At 54.7% G+C, this 19,774-nt stretch overlaps 1 protein-coding gene across 2 annotated transcripts in view; it reads left to right on the top strand.

The window, feature by feature from the left end:
* Nucleotides 1-9,939: 9,939 nt before the first annotated feature.
* LOC121272539 (RAS guanyl-releasing protein 1-like) overlaps nucleotides 9,940-19,774 on the top strand; it is a 178,410-nt gene continuing 168,575 nt past the window's right edge. For both annotated transcript variants that reach the window (XM_041179160.1, XM_041179161.1), the window contains exon 1: nucleotides 9,940-10,117. In XM_041179160.1, coding sequence (XP_041035094.1) covers nucleotides 10,017-10,117 — 101 coding nt within the window. In that variant the 5' untranslated portion in view covers nucleotides 9,940-10,016. The remainder of the gene's footprint in view (nucleotides 10,118-19,774) is intronic.

Here is a 19,774-nt window from a genome sequence, read left to right on the forward strand (position 1 = left end):
AGAGGGATTGGATGTCCATGGTGAAGAGGAGGTGGTTAGGGCCAGGGAACTGGAAATTGTTGAAATGATGTAGGGCGTGAGAGGAATCGCGGATGTAGATGGGAAGGGAGTGGACAAGGGGAGAGAGAATGGAGTTAAGATAGCAAGAAATTAGTTCCGTGGGGCAGGAACAGGCTGACACGATTGGTCTGCTGGGACAGTCCTGTTTGTGGATTTTGGGTAGGAAGTAGAAGCGGGCCGTCCGAGGTTGGGAGACTGTGAGGTTGGAAGCTGTGGAGGGAAGATCTCCAGAGGAGATGAGGTCAGTAACAGTCCTGGAAACAATGGCTTGATGTTCAGTGGTGGGGTCATGGTCCAGGGAGAGGTAGGAGGAAGTGTCTGTGAGTTGATGCTCAGCCTCTGCGAGGTAGAGGTCAGTACGCCAGACAACAACAGCACCACCCTTGTCAGCAAGTTTGATGACAAAGTCAGGGTTGGACCTGAGAGAACAGAGTGCGGCAAGTTCAGAAAGAGAAAGGTTAGAGTGGGTGAGAGGAGCAGAGAAATTGAGATGACTGATGTCACGCCGACAGTTTTCAATGAAAAGATCAAGAGAAGGTAAGAATCCAGAAGGATGGGTCCAGGTGGAGGGAGAATATTGGAGGCGGGTAAAAGGATCTCTCAGATCTCAGGTAAGAGTGTTAGATCACAGACAGCACTGTTACATCTGGATGGAACACAATTCTCTGTCAGTCTCTCCCTCACCCTGTCTCATTTTGCCTTTTCCAAACTCTCTCACTCTGTTCTCTCGCTCACTTTCTCTTTCCCTATGTCTTTTTTCTCTCTTTCCCTCTCCTGTATTTTATTTCTCTTTCTCTCTCTTCCACCTCCACACCCCCCTTGCTCTTTCTGCCTTTCACTCTGGCTCTCTATTTTGTCCTTTTCTCAATCTGTCTCTGTTGTCTCACTCACTCACTCTCGCTTCCCTTTTTTCATTCTCTCTTTCCCTCTGTCTTTCTGGCCCTTTCTCTGTATTTCTCCCTCTTACTCTCCCTCTTCTTCTTCTCTCCCTCTTACCCCGTCTTATTCTCTCCCCCTCTGTCTGTCACCCTCTTGCCCCTCCAATCTCCCCCTCTTCCAACTCTCTCTCTCTCCCTTCTTCCCCGTCTCTCTCCCCTATCCCTCTGCCACTCTCCCCCCACTCCCCATCCCTCACTCGTCGATCTCTCCCCTCTCCTCCCTCTCCAATCTTCTCCTCCCTCCCGGATCTCCTCCCCACTCCCTGATCTCCCCACTCCCCCACTTCTCAATCTCCCAGCTCCCGATCTCCCCCTCCCTTTCTCGCCCTCCCCCCACCCCCTGCCACTTCTCCCCCTCTCAATCTCCCCCCTCGTGATCTCCCCTTCCCCCTCTCGCCCCTCCCCCTCTTGATCTACCCCTCCCCCTCTCGATCTGCCCCCTCCCCGCTCCTCTCCCTCCTCCTCAATCTCCCCCTCCCTCTTTCTCGATCTCCCCCCTACTCGATCTCCCCCCTCTCCCTGCTCCTCGATCACCCCCCTCCCTCCTCCCCAATCACCCCCTCCCCCATCTCCCCCCTCCCTCCCCGATCTCGCCCACGATCTTGATCTCCCCCTCCCCCCCCACTTTGATCTACCCCCGGCCCCCCTCATAATCTCCCCCTCGCACTCCTCCCCCTCTACCTCCACCTCTCCCTCCCGATCTCCCCCCTCCCCGATCTCCCTCTTCCCCGATCTCCCCCCTCCCCATCTCCCCTGTCCCCACAGTCCCCCCATCTCCCCAATCACCCCCCCACCCCCTTCTCCCTCCTCCCCCAATATCCCGCTTCCCCCTCCCTTCTCCCCCCATCTCGCTCCTCTCACTCTCTCCCCCTCTCTCCCTCCTCTCATCTCCCTGCGCTCGCTCTCTCTGACCCCTTCCCCTTTCCCCTCCCTCTCTCCCCCCTCCCTTCCAACCCCTCCCCCTCTCCCTCCCTCCCCCTCCCTCCTCCCCTCGCTGTCCCCCTCCTCCCCTCTCCCTCCCTCCCCCTCCTCCCCTCTCCCTCCGTCCCCTTCCTCCCCTCTCCCTCCCTCCCCCTCCTCCCCTCTCCCTCCGTCCCCTTCCTCCCCTCTCCCTCCCTCCCCCTCCTCCCCTCTCCCTCCATCTCCCTCCTCCCCTCTCCCTTCCACCCCCTCCCCCTCCTTCCCTCGCCCTCTCCCACCTCCCCCCTCTCGATCCCCCACCCCCTCTCGATCTCCCCCTCCCCCTCAATCTCCCCCCCCAATCCCCAATCTCCCCCTCTTCCCCTCCCCCTCTCGATCTCCACCCCCTCCCGTCTCCCCGATCACCCCCTCCCCCCCTCTCCCCTCTCCCTCCCCCTCCTCCTCTCGATCTGCCCCTCCCCCCACTCTCCGGTCTCCGCCCTCTCCCTCCCTCTCGATCTACCCTCCGACCCATCTCCCCCTCTCCCCTTCTCCCCCTCCTCCCCCTCCCCGATCTACCCCCTCCCCCTCAACCTCACAATCTCCCCCTCGCCATCCCCCTCTCCGATCTCCACCCTCTCCCCTCACCGCGGTCTCCTCCCCTCGCCCTCCCTCTCGATTTCCCCCCTTCCCCCTCCACCTCCCCCCATCTCCCTCCATCCCCCATCTCCCCCAATCTATTCCCCTCCCCAATCTCCGCCCTACTCTCCCCAATCTTCCCCCATCTCTGATTTCCCCCCATCTCCCCAATCTCCCCCCGCATCCCATCTCCCTCCTCCCACAAGTTCCCGCTTCCCCTTCCCTCCTCCCCCCATCTGGCACCTCCCACTTTCTCTCCCCTCCCCCTGCCCCACTCTCCCCCCTCTCTCCCTCCCTCCCCATCTTCCCCTCTCCCTCTCTCCCCCACCCCCTCCCTCTCTCACCCTAGCTCTCCCTCCCACCCTCCCCCTCCCTCTTCCTCCCCCCCGTCTCCCTTCTCCCCCTGCCTCTCCCTCCCCCTCCTCCCCCTCCCTCTCCCTCTGCCCCCTCCCTCCCTCCTCCCCTCTCCCTCCCTCTCCTCCTCCTCCCCCCTTCCTCTCACACTTTCGATCTCCCCCTCCCCCTCTCAATCTCCCCCTCGCCTCCCTCCCGCCCCTACCCCTTCCCCCTCTCCCTCTCGATCTCCCCCTTCCTGAATCTCCCCCCTCCCGTCTCCCCAATCTCCCCCGTCTCCCCTCACCCCCTCTCCAATCTCCCCCTTCCCTCTCTCCCTCTCCTCGATCTCCCCCCATCTCCCCCACCCCAATCTCCCCCCTCCTCGATCTCCCCCCCATCTCCCCAATTTCCAACCTCCTCAATCTTCCCCCTCGCCCCTCTCCCCATCTCCCTACCCCCTCCCCAATCTCCCCGATCTACCCCCTCCCCAATCTACCCCTCTCCCCCCTCCCCAATCTACCCCTCTCCCTCCCTCCCTCCACCTCCGATCTCCTCCCACCTCGCCGATCTCCATCCTACCCCATCTACCCCCTATCTCCCTCCCTCCCCAATCTACCCCTCTCCCCGATCTCCCCCCCTGCCCCCGATCGCCCACATCTCCCTGACCTTCCCCCCTCCCCATCTCCCCAATCTCCCTGGTCTCCCCACATCTCTCCCTTCCCTCAATATCCCGTTTCCCCCTCCCTCCTCCCCCCATCTCCCCGCTCCCGCTCTCTATGCCCCCTTCCCCCTCCCTCTCTCCCTACCTCCCTCTTCCTCTTCCCTCACTTATCCCTCCCTCTTTCCCCTCTAACCCCCTCCCCCTCCCTCTCTCCCCTCTAATCCCCTCCCTCTCTCCCCTCCCTCTCTCCCCCTCCCCCTCCCTCTCTCCCCCTCCCCCTCCCTATCTCCCCCCTCCCCCTCCCTTTTCCCCCTTACCCCATCCCACTACTCTCTTCCCGCTCCCTCATTCCATTCTTCCCCCTCCTTTTCCCCCTCTTCCCCGTCTTCCTTCAACTTCCCGCTCTTCCCCACTTCCTGCTCTTCCCCACACCCACTTCCCCCTTCCCACTTTTCCACCCTCGCTCTACCCCCTCCCTTTGCCCTTCTTACCCCACTTACCCCCTTCCACTTTCCCCTTGCCCCCTCCCCCCTTTCTCCCTCCCTCACTCCCTCTTCCCTCTCCCCACTCCTCCCTCCCTCTTCCGCCTCCCTCCCTCCATCACTCTTCCTCCCCCTCCCTCCATTTCTCCCCTCCTCCCACCTTCCTCCCACCCTCTTCCTCCCGTCCCTCCCTCCCTCTCTCTTCCTCCCCTCCCTCCCTCCCTCTTCCTCCCCTCCCTCCCTCTTCCTCCCCTCCCTCCCTCCCTCTCCCTCCATCCCTCCCACCCTTCATCCCTCCCCCACTCCCTCCCTCCCTCTTCCCCCTCCCTCACCCTTCCCCCTCCCCCTCCCTCTTCCCCCCTCCCCCTCCCCCTCCCTCTTCCCCCTCCCCCTCCCTCTTCCCCCTCCCCCTCCCCCTCCCTCTTCCCCCTCCCCCTCCCCCTCCGTCTTCCCCCCCATCTTCCCCCTTCCTCTCTGTCTTCCCCCTCCCCCTCCGTCTTCCCCCTCCCCCTCCGTCTTGCCCCTCCCCCTCCCTCTTCCTCCTCCCTCTTTCCCCTCTAACCCCCTCCCCCTCCCTCTCTCCCCACTAATCCCCTCCCTCTCTCCCCCTCCCCCTCCCTCTCTCCCCCTCCCCCTCCCTTTGCCCCCTTACCCCATCCCACTACTCTCTTCTCGCTCCCTCATCCCATTCTTCCCCCTCCCTCATCCCATTCTTACCCCTCCCTTTTCCCCCCCTTCCCCCTCCCTCTTCCCCCCCTTCCCCCTCCCTCTTCACCCTCCCTCTTCGCCCTCTTCCCCCTCTTCCTTCAACTTCCCGCTCTTCCCCCTTCCTGCTCTTCCCCACTCCCACTTCCCCCTTCCCACTTTTCCACCCTCGCTCTACCCCCTCCCTTTGCCCTTCTTACCCCACTTACCCCCTTCCACTTTCCACTTGCCCCCACCCCCCTTTCTCCCTCCTTCGCTCCCTCTTCCCTCTCCCCACTTCTCCCTCCTTCTTCCCCCTCCCTCCCTCCTTCTTCCCCCTCCCTCCCTTCTTCTTCCCCCTCCCTCCAGCTTCTTCTTCCCCCTCCCTCCCTCTTCTTCTTCCCCCTCCCTCCCTCCTTCTTCCCCCTCCCTCCCTCACTCTTCCTCCTCCCTCCCTCACTCTTCCTCCTCCCTCCCTCACTGTTACTCCCTACCTCTTCCCCACTACCTCCCTCCTTCTTACCCCTCCCTCTGTTTCTCCCCTCCTCCCACCTTCCTCCCACCCTCTTCCTCCTCCCTCCCTCTTCCGACCCTCCCTCATTCCCTCTCTCTTGCTCCCCTCCCTCCCTCCCTCCCTCCCTCTCATTTCGCCCCTCCCTCTCTCTTCCTCCCCTCCCTCCCTCTCTCTTCCTCCCCTCCCTCCCTCTCTCTTCCTCCCCTCCCTCCCTCTCTCTTCCTCCCCTCCCTCCCTCTCTCTTCCTCCCCTCCCTCCCTCTCTCTTCCTCCCCTCCCTCCCTCTCTCTTCCTCCCCTCCCTCCCTCTCTCTTCATCCCCTCCCTCTCTCTCTTCCTCCCCCCACCCTCTCTCTCTTCCTCCCCCCACCCCCCTCTCCCTCTCCCTCCATCCCTCCCCTTCATCCCTCCCCCACTCCCTCCCTCTCCCCTCCCTCTTCCCCCTCCCTCTTCCCACTTCTCACCTCCCTCTTCCCACCTCCCCTCTCCCTCTTCCCACCTCCCCCCTCCCTCTTCCCACTTCCCCCTCCCTCTTCCCTCCGCTCCTTCCCTCCCCCCTCCCCCCTCCCCTCCGGCTCCCTCCCTCCGCCTCCCTCCCCCTCCCCCCTCCCCTCCCCCTTCCCCCTCCCCTCCCCCTTCCCCCTCCCCTCCCCTTTCCCTTCCCCCTCCCCCCTTCCCTTCCCCTCCCCCTCCCCCTCCCCCTCCCCCCTTTCCTTCCCCCTCCCCCTCCCCCCTTTCCTTCCCCCTCCCCCTCCCCCCTTTCCTTCCCCCTCCCCCTCCCCCCTTTCCTTCCCCCTCCCCCTCCCCCTCCCCCCTTCCCTTCCCCCTCCCCCTCCCCCCTTCCCTTCCACTCCCCTCCCCCCTTCCCTTCCCCTCCCCCCTTTCCTTCCTCTCCCCCTCCCCCCTTTCCTTCCCCTTCCCCCTTCCCCCTCCCTCCCTTCCCCCCTTTCCCCCTCCCTCCCTTCCCCCCTTCCCCTTCCCCCCTCCCCCTTCCTCCCCCACCCCTCCCTTCCCCCACACCTCCCCTTCCCCACCCCTCCCCCTCCCCCTCCCCCCTTCCTTCCCCTCCCCCTCCCCCTTCCTTCCCCCTCCCTTCCTTCCCACTCCCCCTTCCATCCTTCCCCCACCCCTTCCCTCCCCTCCTGCTCCCCCCTTCCTTCCCACCCCCCACTCCCCCCTTCCCCTCCCCCTTCCTTCCCCCACCCCTCCCCCCTTCCTCTTCCTTCCCCCACCCCTCCCCCCTTCCTCTTCCTTCCCCCACCCCTCCCCCCTTCCTCTTCCTTCCCCCACCCCTCCCCCCTTCCTCTTCCTTCCCCCACCCCTCCCCCCTTCCTCTCCCCCCTTCCTCTTCCCTTCCCCTCTCTTTCTCCCCTACTTCTTTCCCCCCCCCACTTCTTCCCCCCCCCACTTCTTCCCCCCCCCTCCCCCCCACTTCTTCCCCCCCCCTCCCCCCCACTTCTTCCCCCCCCTCCCCCCCACTTCTTCCCCCCCCCTCCCCCCCACTTCTTCCCCCCCCTCCCCCCCACTTCTTCCCCCCCCTCCCCCCCACTTCTTCCCCCCCCTCCCCCCCACTTCTTCCCCCCCCCTCCCCCCACTTCTTCCCCCCCCCTCCCCCCCACTTCTTCCCCCCCCTCCCCCCCACTTCTTCCCCCCCTCCCCCCCACTTCTTCCCCCCCTCCCCCCCACTTCTTCCCCCCCTCCCCCCACTTCTCCCCCCCTCCCCCCCACTTCTTCCCCCCCTCCACCCCCACTTCTTTCCCCCCCTCCCCCCACTTCTTTCCCCCCCTCCCCCCACTTCTTCTCCCCCCACTCCCCCCCTCCCCCCCACTTTCCCCCCCTCCACTTTTTTCACCCCCACTTCTCCCCCCCTCCCCCATCTCCTTCCCTCCATCCCCCACCTCCTTCCCCCCTGCCCCACCTCCTTCCCTCCCTCCCCCACCTCCTTCCCCCTCCTTCTCCCCCTCCCCACCTCCTTCCTCCTCCCCTCCTCCTTCCCCCTCCCCTCCTCCTTCCCCCTCCCCTCCTCCTTCCCCCCTCCTTCCCCTCCTCCTTCCCCATCTCCTTCCCCCCTCCCCCACCTCCGTCCTCCCCTCCCCCACCTCCTTCCCCCCTCCTTCCCCCTCCCCCACCTCCTTCCCCCCACTTCTTCCCTCCCTCCCCCACTTCTTCCCTCCCTCCCCCACTTCTTCCCCCCCTCCTCCACTTCTTCCCCCCTCCCCCCACTTCTTTCCCCCCTCCCCCCCCACTTCTTTCCCCCCTCCCCCCCCACTTCTTTCCCCCCACTTCATTCCCCCCTCCCCCCCACTCCTTTCCCCCCTCCCCCCACTTCTTTCCCCCCTCCCCCCACTTCTTTCCCCTCTCCCCCCACTTCTTGCCCCCCTCCCCCACTTCTTGCCCCCCATTTCTCCCCCCCTCCCCCACTTCTCCCCCCCCTCCCCCCCACTTCTTTCCCCCTTCCCCCACCTCCTTCCCTCCCTCCCCCACCTCTTTCCCCCCTGCCCCACCTCCTTCTCTCCCTCCCCACCTCCTTCCCCCCTCCCCCCACTTCTTTCCCCCCCCCACTTCTTCCCCCCCCACTTCTTCCCCCCCCCACTTCTTCCCCCCCCACTTCTTTCCCCCCTCACTTCTTCCCCCCCTCCCCCCACTTCTTCCCCCCTCCCCCCACTTCTTCCCCCCCTCCCCCCACTTCTTTCCCCCTCCCCCCACTTCTTTCCCCCCTCCCCCCACTTCTCCCCCCCTCCCCCCACTTCTCCCCCCCCCTCCCCCCACTTCTCCCCCCACTTCTTTCCCCCTCCCCCCCACTTCTTTCCCCCCTCCCCCACTTCTTTCCCCCCTCCCCCCACTTCTTTCCCCCCTCCCCCCCACTTCTTTCCCCCCTCCCCCCCACTTCTTTCCCCCTCCCCCCCACTTCTTTCCCCCTCCCCCCCACTTCTTTCCCCCTCCCCCCCACTTCTTTCCCCCCCTCCCCCCCACTTCTTTCCCCCCCTCCCCCCCACTTCTTTCCCCCCTCCCCCCACTTCTCCCCCCCCTCCCCCCACTTCTCCCCCCACTTCTTTCCCCCTCCCCCCCACTTCTTTCCCCCCTCCCCCCACTTCTTTCCCCCCTCCCCCACTTCTTTCCCCCCTCCCCCCCACTTCTTTCCCCCCCTCCCCCCCACTTCTTTCCCCCCCTCCCCCCCACTTCTTCCCCCCTCCCCCCCACTTCTTCCCCCCCTCCCCCCCACTTCTTTCCCCCCTCCCCCCACTTCTTCCCCCCCCACTTCTTTCCCCCCTCACTTCTTTCCCCCCTCCCCCACTTCTTTCCCCCCTCCCCCCCACTTCTTTCCCCCCTCCCCCCCACTTCTTTCCCCCCTCCCCCCACTTCTTTCCTCCCTCCCCCCCACTTCTTTCCCCCCTCCCCCACTTCTTTCCTCCCTCCCCCCCACTTCTTTCCCCCCTCCCCCACTTCTTTCCCCCCCTCCCCCCCACTTCTTTCCCCCCCTCCCCCCCACTTCTTTCCCCCCTCCCCCCCACTTCTTTCCCCCCTCCCCCCCACTTCTTTCCCCCCTCCCCCCACTTCTTTCCCCCCTCCCCCACTTCTTCCCCCCTCACTTCTTTCCCCCCTCCCCCCCACTTCTTTCCCCCCTCCCCCCCACTTCTTTCCCCTCTCCCCCCACTTCTTTCCCCCCTCCCCCCCACTTCTTTCCCCCCTCCCCCCCACTTCTTTCCCCCCTCCCCCCCACTTCTTTCCCCCCTCCCCCCACTTCTTCCCCCCTCACTTCTTTCCCCCCTCCCCCACTTCTTTCCCCCCTCCCCCCCACTTCTTTCCCCCTCCCCCCCACTTCTTTCCCCCCTCCCCCCCACTTCTTTCCCCCCTCCCCCCCACTTCTTTCCCCCCTCCCCCCCACTTCTTTCCCCCCTCCCCCCCACTTCTTTCCCCCCTCCCCCCCACTTCTTTCCCCCCTCCCCCACTTCTTTCCCCCCTCCCCCACTTCTTTCCCCCCTCCCCCCCACTTCTTTCCCCCCTCCCCCCCACTTCTTTCCCCCCTCCCCCCCACTTCTTTCCCCCTCCCCCCCACTTCTTTCCCCCCTCCCCCCCACTTCTTTCCCCCCTCCCCCCCACTTCTTTCCCCCCTCCCCCCCACTTCTTTCCCCCCTCCCCCCCACTTCTTTCCCCCTCCCCCACCTCTTTCCCCCCTGCCCCACCTCCTTCCCCCCCCGCCCCACCTCCTTCCCCTCCTCCTTCCCCCTCCCCCACCTCCTCCCCCCCACTTCTTGCCCCCCCCCCCCCCCCCCCCCCTTCCGCCTTCAACTTTCTCTCTTTCCATAACTGTACAGAATTGAATGGTCCTCAAGCCGGTGACCTGGACCTGGAGCTGGACTCGGTCTCTAACAGCCTCAGTCCAACTCCCCACTTCAGACCCCCCCACCCCACTCCCGGCGCCCTGTACAAGACAGTCTGAACAGGGCTGTCGGATCGGAAAGGACTCTTGCCCCGTACACACATTTCTCTCTGTGTCTGTCCCTGGTTGGGGGGGGGAGTGGTGATGTAAAACAGGGACCTCTGCCTGGGGTATCTATCCCAGGATGGGATCGCCACAAACACCAACCAAACACCTGCTTGGCTGAACATCGCTCCGGCCACTTGTATTGCAGCAAGTTCCTGCTTCGCGTTGAGTTCCTGAATCGAGAAGGAGAGAGAGAGGGGGAGGGAGGGAGGGAGGATTACGTCAGAGGCAAATTAGAGAAGTGAAGTGACAGTTCGTGTCTTGTCAAAGGAGCTGGGACCCCACTCAGGAGTAGCCAGTCAAATTGAACATGGGCACATGAAGCAGGAGGAGGCGAAGGCAGTGGAGGCAACTTTCGAGTATTTTCTACCCATTTTCAGGAATAAAGAAGCGAAGATGAATCGCAGAGACAGCAAGAGGTGAGAGAGAGAGAGAGAGATGCATTTTTTTTTTACTCGGGTTCCTGACTTCCACATGTTGCAAGTTGTTGTAGGTACTAATTTCAGCCTCTGTGCATTGCTACCTATGAAGGGGATTCAGTTGGAGCAGTCACTCTACAGCTTTATGACTGTGTGTGTGCCTGTCTGGCTGCCTGTGTGTCTCTGTGTGTGTCTGTCTGGCTGCCTGTGTGTCTCTGTCTGGCTGCTTGTGTGTGTGCTTGTGCCTGTGTGTGTTTGTGTGTTTGTGTGTGCGTCTGTCTGGCTGCTTGTGTGTGTGTGTGTCTGTCTGGCTGCCTGTGTATGTGTGTGTGTCTGTGTGTGTTTGTGTGTGTGCCTGTCTGTCTGTGTTTGTGAGGTCAGGTGAGATTTCAACACAGGGGGTAGTGAGAGAGCATCAGAGAGGCTGAACGTAATCCTTGTAGGTGAATCAAAGATTATCTTAAAAAGCAAGTGTTCAGGATGGGCCACAGTCCTGGAACTCCCTTCCTAACAGCACTGTGGGTGTACCTACACCAGATGGATTGCAGCGGTTCAAGAAGGCAGCTCACCACCACCTTCTCAAGGGTAATTAGAGATGGGCAATAGATGCTGGCACAGCCAGTGAAACCTACATCCCATGAATAAATTTTGAAAAAGTGAATGTCAGGTAGTGGAAAGTTGACACTTGGCTGTATTGAGTTTGTTGGGTGAAGTGGCTGTTTACAAGGGACATGACAACAAGTGTTTGGCTGTGTCTGCACTGGCCACTAGGTGCTACACTTTGACAGTTCACTGAGACCGTGTATTCCCATCCCCAACCCTTCTCCCTTTCCACCCTAACCCATCCTGCTCTCCTCCCCGTCCCTACCCAGTGCTATATGTTTTTATTTTTCACAGGGTGTGAGGCGTCACTGGCTGGGCCAGCATTTATTGTCCATCCCTAATTGCCCCTTGAGAAGGTGGTAGTGAGCTGCCTTCCTGAACCGCTGCAGTCCATGTGGTATAGGTACACCCACAGTGCTGTTAGGGAGGGAGTTCCAGGATTTTGACCCAACCACAATGAAGGAACAGCCGATATATTTCCAAGTCAGGATGGTGCATGTTAATTCTTAAATATTGAACAAACTGCCCCACACTGTGTTAATCCCTTCCTAAAGCATTCCTGGGGACATCTCAACAACTTTAAAACTTGCCCATCAAACCTGCCTTTTCCCCTCCAATAGAGTCTTTAGGCCCCCATCTATAACCCTTAACCTGTGAACCCCTTAACCACTACCCCATGACCCTAACCACCTCCCTCCCGGCCAACCTTTCACTCCTTGCTCTTAGTTCTCCACCATCTCCTTTGTAAAGCACCTCACGGTGTCTCGAGCTATTCTGCAACACTTAAGTGACTGTTCGGTACCTGTGCCTAATTAAGTGTTTTTGGGAAGTTGTAGGGAATTAATAGCAATAAACGTTTTGGTGTACGGTACACTCTTCTATCAACCCCCCCGTCAATGTCAGAAGTAAGAGCTGGGGGGAGCATTCCATTTAACAGCCCACAGCAATTTCCAGTTCTCCAGAGGGTTTAACTCAATGAATGTCCCAAGGAGCAAATGTCAGACAAAGTTTGATGCTGATCCACACGAGGGGTGTAATTTCACAGCCACGGGGGAGGGGCGGGGCCATAAGATGCAACAAGCTGTTCAAAAACCGTTGAATTTGGCGGGACCCTAAAATCTCGCCACCATATAAAATTCCGCCCCAGGAGAGGGGAGGTGGGTTTTAAGGAGCGCCTCATAGAAAGGGAGAGACGGGGAGATTTAGGGCGGGAATTTTGGAGGTTAAAGCCGACACAGCTGATGGCACACCCACCAATGGTAGGGTGAACAATATCAGAGCTGTGCAAGAGGCCAGAATTAGATCAGGACAGAGGGCAAATATCATCCATGGCACTTATTTACACATAGTCGGGACAAACAAAAAAAAAGTAAATTACCCTGGAACTAAAATTAGAAGGAAGTGGAAAATGTATTTTCCAATTCTCTGCCGAAGGCTCTGACACGTGTGAGGTTTTGATTTACTGAGCATACCCAGTACCTTGGTCATGTGACACTTGGTGAGTTTGGAGCCAAGGGGGGTGAGTGGCAGAAACTGGTAACTCCCTTATTGTCCAGCTTGGGTCACTCACCAGCTCGCAATGCTGACTAGAGCTGGGATCACTGGGCAACTGCAGTCATAGTCTAGCAGAGGTTACTGTCCATTAAGGGTCACTCAGCAGTGGAAGGGAGCAAGAAGCTTGGTTGATCTTATTTATTCAACTCCATTCTCTAACCCAAAAGTAATGTCCAACTGCTGCCTTGGCCAAGGCCAGTAGACAGGAAACCAAAGCCAAGTCTATGTGGCCCAATCCCTCACAGCACGTTTCCCCAAGTCAAAGCTACACTAAGAAAATAAAGACTTGCATTTATACAGCACCTTTCGTGACGACCGGATGTCTCGAAGCATTTTACAGCCAATGAAGTGCTTTTTGAAATGTGGTCACTGTGCTAATGTAGAAAATGCAGCGGCCCATTTACACACAGCAAATAGCAATCTGATAATGACCCACTCATCTGATTTAGTGATGTTGCTTGAGGGAGAATTATTGGCCGGGACACTGGGGAGAACTTTCCTGCTGTACCAGTTCAAAATGACGCCATAGGACATTTTATGCCCACTTGAGAGGGCAGACAGGGCATTGGTTTAACATCTCACCCAAGAATTGGTACCTCTGACAGTGCAGCACTCTCTCAGTACTGCACTAGGGTGTTAGTCTTGATTTTATTTTTTCTCCAGTCCTGGAGTGGTACCAACTGAGCCACAGCTAACACAGAGCTAGCCCCAGATATAGCATAAAGCATATAGCGTAAAGCAAGCCCAGTTTAATGCTGCATCATTTGCAGTATTATTCTATTATCTAGAACAATGAGTAACCCAGCAATGATCTCTAGATTGAGTTAATAGTTGTCTCGTACGTACACGTAGCAATAAGATGATGGTGTAGAGGCATTTGAGAAGTTTAAACAGAAGTGCAGACTGACATTCAGTAGTTTTCTAAAAGGCATGAGTGAGGACAAAAGGGTCAACTACATCCAAGAGGAGAGAAAGAGTTATCTTGTTTAATAGTTGGGAGATGAATGAGGACGACAGTAAAATCCCAGACAACTTAAAAAAAAAAACACATCACACATCTTCAACCAAAGTCATCATCGGATCCACTGATATAAATTTCAAAACCTGAGGCATGAACAAGGTGAGCCTGTCGACAATTTCTTAACCAGATTGCAAAATGCAGCCAGAAATGTAAATTTAAGGCCAAGGTGAAAGGCTGTTAGATCAGCTCATTTGGAGCACTGCACACACTGACGTACAAAACGATCTGATTGGAAAGGACAAGCTCACAACATTGCAGGCTGTAGACCCTGCCAAAGTACATGAAGCCAGGGGTAGACAGACGAAGAAGCTGCCTACCCAAATGTTTAGCTTTGAGGTTAAGTTGAGAGAAAGGCAGAAGGGTTGATGCAGTGAAACAGCAACAAGGGAATGCACACCAGACAGAGGAAAAGATGTGCAAGAGCTGTGGGTGACCACATGAGTTCACGGACAGGAAGAAAAGTCCTGTATATGGATCAAACTGCAGAGCTTGTGGAAAGTCCAATCACTGGGAAAAGATGTGCAGGGCAGAGAAAGGAGAGGGTAAATGAGATATCCAAGACACAGCAACAGGGTGAATGAAAAGGATAAGGACCCAAAACATCCATACCTGGAAAATGATGATGAGGTTGAGGGCACAATAGACCTGCATGAAATGGCTGGATGTCACTGTCCCGAGAGAAAGGAAATTCACACAGCCATTTAGATCAGGAAGAGGGTGAGAAATAATCCCACAACCATAAATCTGAAGCTGTAGTTTGATACCAGAGCACAGAGAAACATCGTCCCGCTCAGACTACACCAGAAGATGCTCCCTCTAATTTAGAAGGAAAATGGTTTCCCCAGGAAAGGTGTTCTGAACCGAGCAACATCATGCTAACGGCATGCGGGGGAACTGAGGTCCAACAACCCAAATCCGAGGGACACACAAAGGAAAAGATGCTAACTGTATGTTCTACATCACAGAAACAGATGGTTCTGCTATCCTGGGGTTAAGCAGTTGTGAAGAGCTGCAGCTGATCTCAGTAAAAACCATGAAATGAAGGAGGTGTCACCGAGGGCTGAATGTGGTGCACCTATTGAAAAGCCTCCTCCAATCAGAAGTAAGAAAGATCTGGTCCGGATGTATCCAGAGCGTCCTGATGTGATGGCTGGCTGCTTTGAAGATTGTTAGTATCACATCACTATTGATCCAACAAAGAAACCAGTGATTCATCCCCCACATAAAGTATCGAAAGAACTGAAAGGAAAGTTTGAAAGAGGATTCCAAGAGAGAAAAGAAAAGAAAGGGATTGCCAGAGTCACAGAGCATTCAGATTGGATAAATTCCATCGTTGGGAGTGAGAAGCCAAATGGACGGCTAAAATTTGCCTGGATCCCAAAGATCTTAATCAAACAATAAAGAGGGATCACTACCCCACTCCAACACTGGAAGAGATCACACCAGCCTACTCCTTCTGGGGCAAGTGTTTTCAGCAAGCTTGATGCCAGAAAAGGCTCCTGGAACGAGAAGCTTGATGAGGAATCTTCACTGTTGACAACATTCAACACACTCTGTAGACTGTACAAATTCCTGCGGCTACCTTTTCACCTTTAAGTGAGACAGAATGTGTTCCAGCAGAAAGTAGATGTGACATCCCAAGGATGTAAAGGAGCAGTCAGCATAGCAGATAGTATCCAGATCTGTGGTATAGATGGAAAAGAGCTTAACTACCATCCACATGAAGCCATGGAGAGAACCAGGAAAGCTGGGATCAAGCTAAACACACACAAATGCATTGTGAGGGGGACAGAATGCCACTTCTTCGGAATGGTGTACCCACCTGACGGAGTCAAGCCGAGTTCCTGAAAAAGTCACAGCCGTCTCTCAGATAGAAGCTCCAAGAGACAAGAGAATTGAGAAGTTTCTTTGCTTTGATCCTGCCCGTGAATTCTTTCATACCTCACACATCAGAACATACAGCAAACCTAAGAGAGCAGATATTGAGTACCAGAGGTCAGAGTCACGAGAAGAGCTTCAACAGACTCAAAAAGGTGGTGTGCAAGGAGAAAAGTCTGTCACTCTAAAAGTGGGTGCTCCCACAGAAGGACTGGTACAAGGGGGAAAACCAATAGCATTCACATCCAAAGTTCTAACCTCAGCTGAGACCAGATATGCCAGCGTAGAAAGAGAACTTTTGACAGTCCTGTCTGGGACGTGAGAAATTTCTTACATATCTGTATGGGAGAAGGTTCATTGTGGAGAGTGGTCATCGTTCACTGGAGCAGATGTACAAGAAGAATCTGTGTAGAGCTCCAGCAAGAATATGAAGGTTACTCTTGAGGCTTCAGAGTTACGATTTCACTCTGAAATACAAGCCAGGATGAGAAATGGTGCTGGCAGATGCCCTCTCAATTGTCACTACAGGAGAAACATGAGTTAAAGATTTAGCTATAAAGATCCATCATCTAGTGAACGTAATACCACCAAAACTGAGTCAAATTAGAAAAGAGACCAGCCAAGACGAAAAGTTACAGACTCTCTCTCAATAAGCGATCCAGAGATGGCCTGATAAGACACAGCCAGCAATACAACAGCACTGGTCTATCAGAGGTGGCATCTCACTGGAAGATGGTGTTCTGCTAGCAGGATCCAGAATAATCCTAATCAAAACGATGCAGAAAGAACTTCTCCAGAAGATACATGAAGGCCACATGGGGATGGAGCAGCGTAAGCTCAGAGCCAGATCAGCTGTGTACTAGATAGTCATCTACAAAAGCATCAAAAGAATGTGTCTACGTGCAATGTATGTAGAAGTACAAAAATACACAGCTCAAGGAAAAGATGACAGCTATTGAAGTACCACGCAGACCATGACACACTGTGGGAGCTGATTTATTCACACACAACTGTGCTAATCTGATGTGTAGTATACCTTTAAGAAGAATGTTAGAATGATTTTAGTATCCAATAGCAGAGTAGCGACAGGGTTTGAGCTGTAAGTACACAAGTGTAACTGCTGAGTTCCTTTGTAAATAAATGGAATGTGTTTTACATAAGAACTGTCTACTGACCTACTCTGTCTATGGTACCAACTCAGTCATCCCAAAACAAGTGGATCCATCAGAACAACCAAACTAAGGACCAGGGTCCAAAACGACTAAGAATAGTATCTCGTAGTCACAGGCTATTACTCGATGTTCTCTTTTATCCAAAAAGCGAAAGATTTGAGAGTTACAACAATCATCTCAGCAGTACGAGTTCTGTTTGCTAAGTAAGAGATCCCTGAAAGAATAATATGCGACAGTGGAACTCCATTCACCTTGCGGGAATTTGAGGAATTTGTTGAACAGGGTGGGTTCAATATCGTCACCTAAACATGATGTTACCCAAGAGGACACGGGTTTATAGAAAGACATGTCCAGACGGTCAAGAGAACCTCACAAAATGCCAAGAGACAAAGGAAGACCCAAACCCTGCCTTATTGTCACTCCAATCTACACCTCTCCAGGCTGACATGAAATCACCTGCAGAGCTGTTGAATGGAAGAAAATATAAGAAAACTCTACCCAAGCAAGATACTCCCTCCAAGTGACCAGGGGGAAGTAAGACAATAACTCACTGATGTACAGATAGGAAGCGGTCAACACTTCAACAAACTTGCTAAATCCCTGTCTGAGTTGTTGAAAAGACAAACTGAGGAGCAACAAGCACACCATCGCCTGTGCAGCCGGCCAACTTATCACTGCGAGCACTGAATGGCAAATCTACAAGATAGAGGCTCGACATCCTACCACATAAGCAATACCAAGAATATTGTTTTGAGAAAAGAAAACAAGTTATAACAGACTCAAAAGATGTTCACTTTGTGAGAGGCAATTGTTAATCTCCTTTGGTTTAGATAATGTATGTTTTCAATATCTGTGTGTAATATCTGTGTGTAATATATGTGTGCGTATATGTGTATAATATATGCATCATACACACGTGTCTTTATATATTATATACATATTTGTGTGTGTATATTTTATATATTTATATATATATATATAATTTTTTTAAAGGAAGAATGATGTTATTTCGTTATAATGTTCGTTAAGAGCTCCGAACTAATTGTTACCTGAATCCAGGATGCCATATCAACTGCTGCATTGCAGTCAGGTGCGGAGCAGCAGTGCATCAATCAGTCCTCCAGCCTACATGGGGAGCTGTAAGAGATACACTTGATGAAGTTCCAGCATTTGGAGTCTTATAAGTGTGATTATTTTGAACTTCTGGGAACAAGACGACATACCAGGTCTTGCGCCTGTAAATCCTGCTGGTGGATTCTTAGTGTCTTATTCCATTGGGAAAATGTACTGAGGCTACTTGGGAAACAAAAGTAGCAGTAACTTTTTTTCTGATTGTCTGACTTTAGTGCATATGGTAGAGACACTTAATTGTTGCAACATCACTGAATGTGATTCGAAATATCTCTCTAGCCTGTTTTAGCCCTAGAGCACTATGACAACTCCTGCATCACTCCAATTTTGGCCAGTACTGCAGCCAAAGTTTCCTTCTCCCCACCATTGGTCAACTGTCCAGGCCCTAATTTCTGGAATTCCCTCCCTAAATCTCTTCACGTTTCTCTCATTCTAAAAATTTGCTCACCAATTACAAATATCTGTGTGACTTGGTGTCAAATTTTGTGTCTGATCGTGCTCCTTGAGAGATCATACTCTGTTAAGGGTGCTATATAAATGCAGGTGGTCCTGTTGGTGCTGGATAAGGTTTATAGAGCATACAGAGGCTTCCTGAAGCTGAATTGCTCAGACGTTAGCACTAACTTCAGAAAACACTGCATGAATCACACACTCACTTTCACTTCCACGTTCAGTGTTGGAGATCCTGTTTAATTGACTAAAGAGCATCTTTACTGGTCACACTGTTAAGCATTGTTCTCAAGGGGCACATTTTACAATTGGTCTTCTGAAAATCCTATCTTAAATCTTTCTCATCAGATATATATGAATGTCAACAATGTGAGAGAAAGAACTAGTGTTTATATAGTACCTGTAAGCCAAAGGAGTGCTTTTGAAACATAGTTGCTGTTGTATTGCAGGAAATGCAGACCTAATTTGTGCATAGCAAGCTTCCACAAACAACAATGTGATAACAATCAGATAATCTGTTTCGCTGATGCTGGTTGAGGGATAAACACTGGTCAGGACTCTGAGGAACACTCCCTGCTCTTTGAATAGTGCCATGGGTGTTAATAGAATACAAACTGGCTGGTGAAGTCAAAACCATGGCATAGAGCTATTCTTTACTGAGCGAGTTTATTGACTTGTTCAGTCTCACAGCACTCCCCAAACACCCAGTGTCCCAGCTGTCCCCTGTTTATACATGCTCAAAGTACTTAATTAAACAATGCTCTTCACCTGGGTATCTTAATATAATCAACATACTATTAACAATGTGGACCTTATACATCCACCTAAAAGGGCAGATGGGGCCTCCATTTAACATCTCATCCAAAATTCAGCACCTCTGACAGTGCGGCACTCCCTCAGTACTACGCTGGAGTGTTAGCTGGGATCTTGTGCTCAAGTCTCTGGAGTGGGGTTTGAGCCCTTTGACCTCCTGGCCCAGAGGTCAGTGTGTTACCCAATGAGCCTGAGGCTGAGACTTTTGAAGTTTCCCCGGGTGCAAAAATTGGATTTAGGAGAAAAGTTGGTTGGCTCAGCAGGTGAGACTTCCAGCTCGGATGCTTTCAAATCTAGCCAGAACCAAAGGGAGGAATGCCCTCTGCAGGCTGCAAGGATTTAACATCAACTGGGAGATTGGACAATCATAGTCCTGTCCCTCCCAAGTGGTGTACGGTATGGATCATGGCACGAAATGACCCTTAATTGGCAACATTGTATTGAGGGACCACAAGATGGCTGGCTTGGAAAATGGACACATGCGGCACCCACGCAGTAAAGGGGCGTTGCTTTGCCAAGTACGGGGCTGAGGTACACTTTTGGGGCAGGGAAGGACCTTTACTCTAGATGACATGGCGCCCCTGACCTGGAGTGCTTGATGCTGATAGAGGGCTCCTGAGATGCCAGCCCCTCTGTCATTTTTGGATCATTTAACTACCAGGATGGCAGAAAGAGAACTTGGCAGACATTGGCCTGCTCTCTGCTAGCAATCCCCAAATCCCCCGTGGTTTAATTCTTCGGTGATGAAGCAAGGAAGGCAAATTAAAAAGACGTAACCAGAAGATGTGACCGTGAAAATGTGGCTTTGTGGAAAAATCCCAAGTGGCTCACTCAGGAAAGACAGCTTGTCGTTCCTACCTACCCTGGCACCCATGTGGATTCTGATGTAGCCCTGATAAGCCACTCGGGTGTCCAAACAACACATTCCATCACCTCAGGATAGCCAGGGTTGGACGGTCATGGTGACCTTGACAGGGTCATCTACATCCCAAGTATAATTGCAAAATTACGTAAGATAATAATTTTTTTAAAAAT

Source organism: Carcharodon carcharias, chromosome 34 (genome assembly GCF_017639515.1).
Source record: "Carcharodon carcharias isolate sCarCar2 chromosome 34, sCarCar2.pri, whole genome shotgun sequence".
NCBI lineage: Eukaryota > Metazoa > Chordata > Chondrichthyes > Lamniformes > Lamnidae > Carcharodon > Carcharodon carcharias.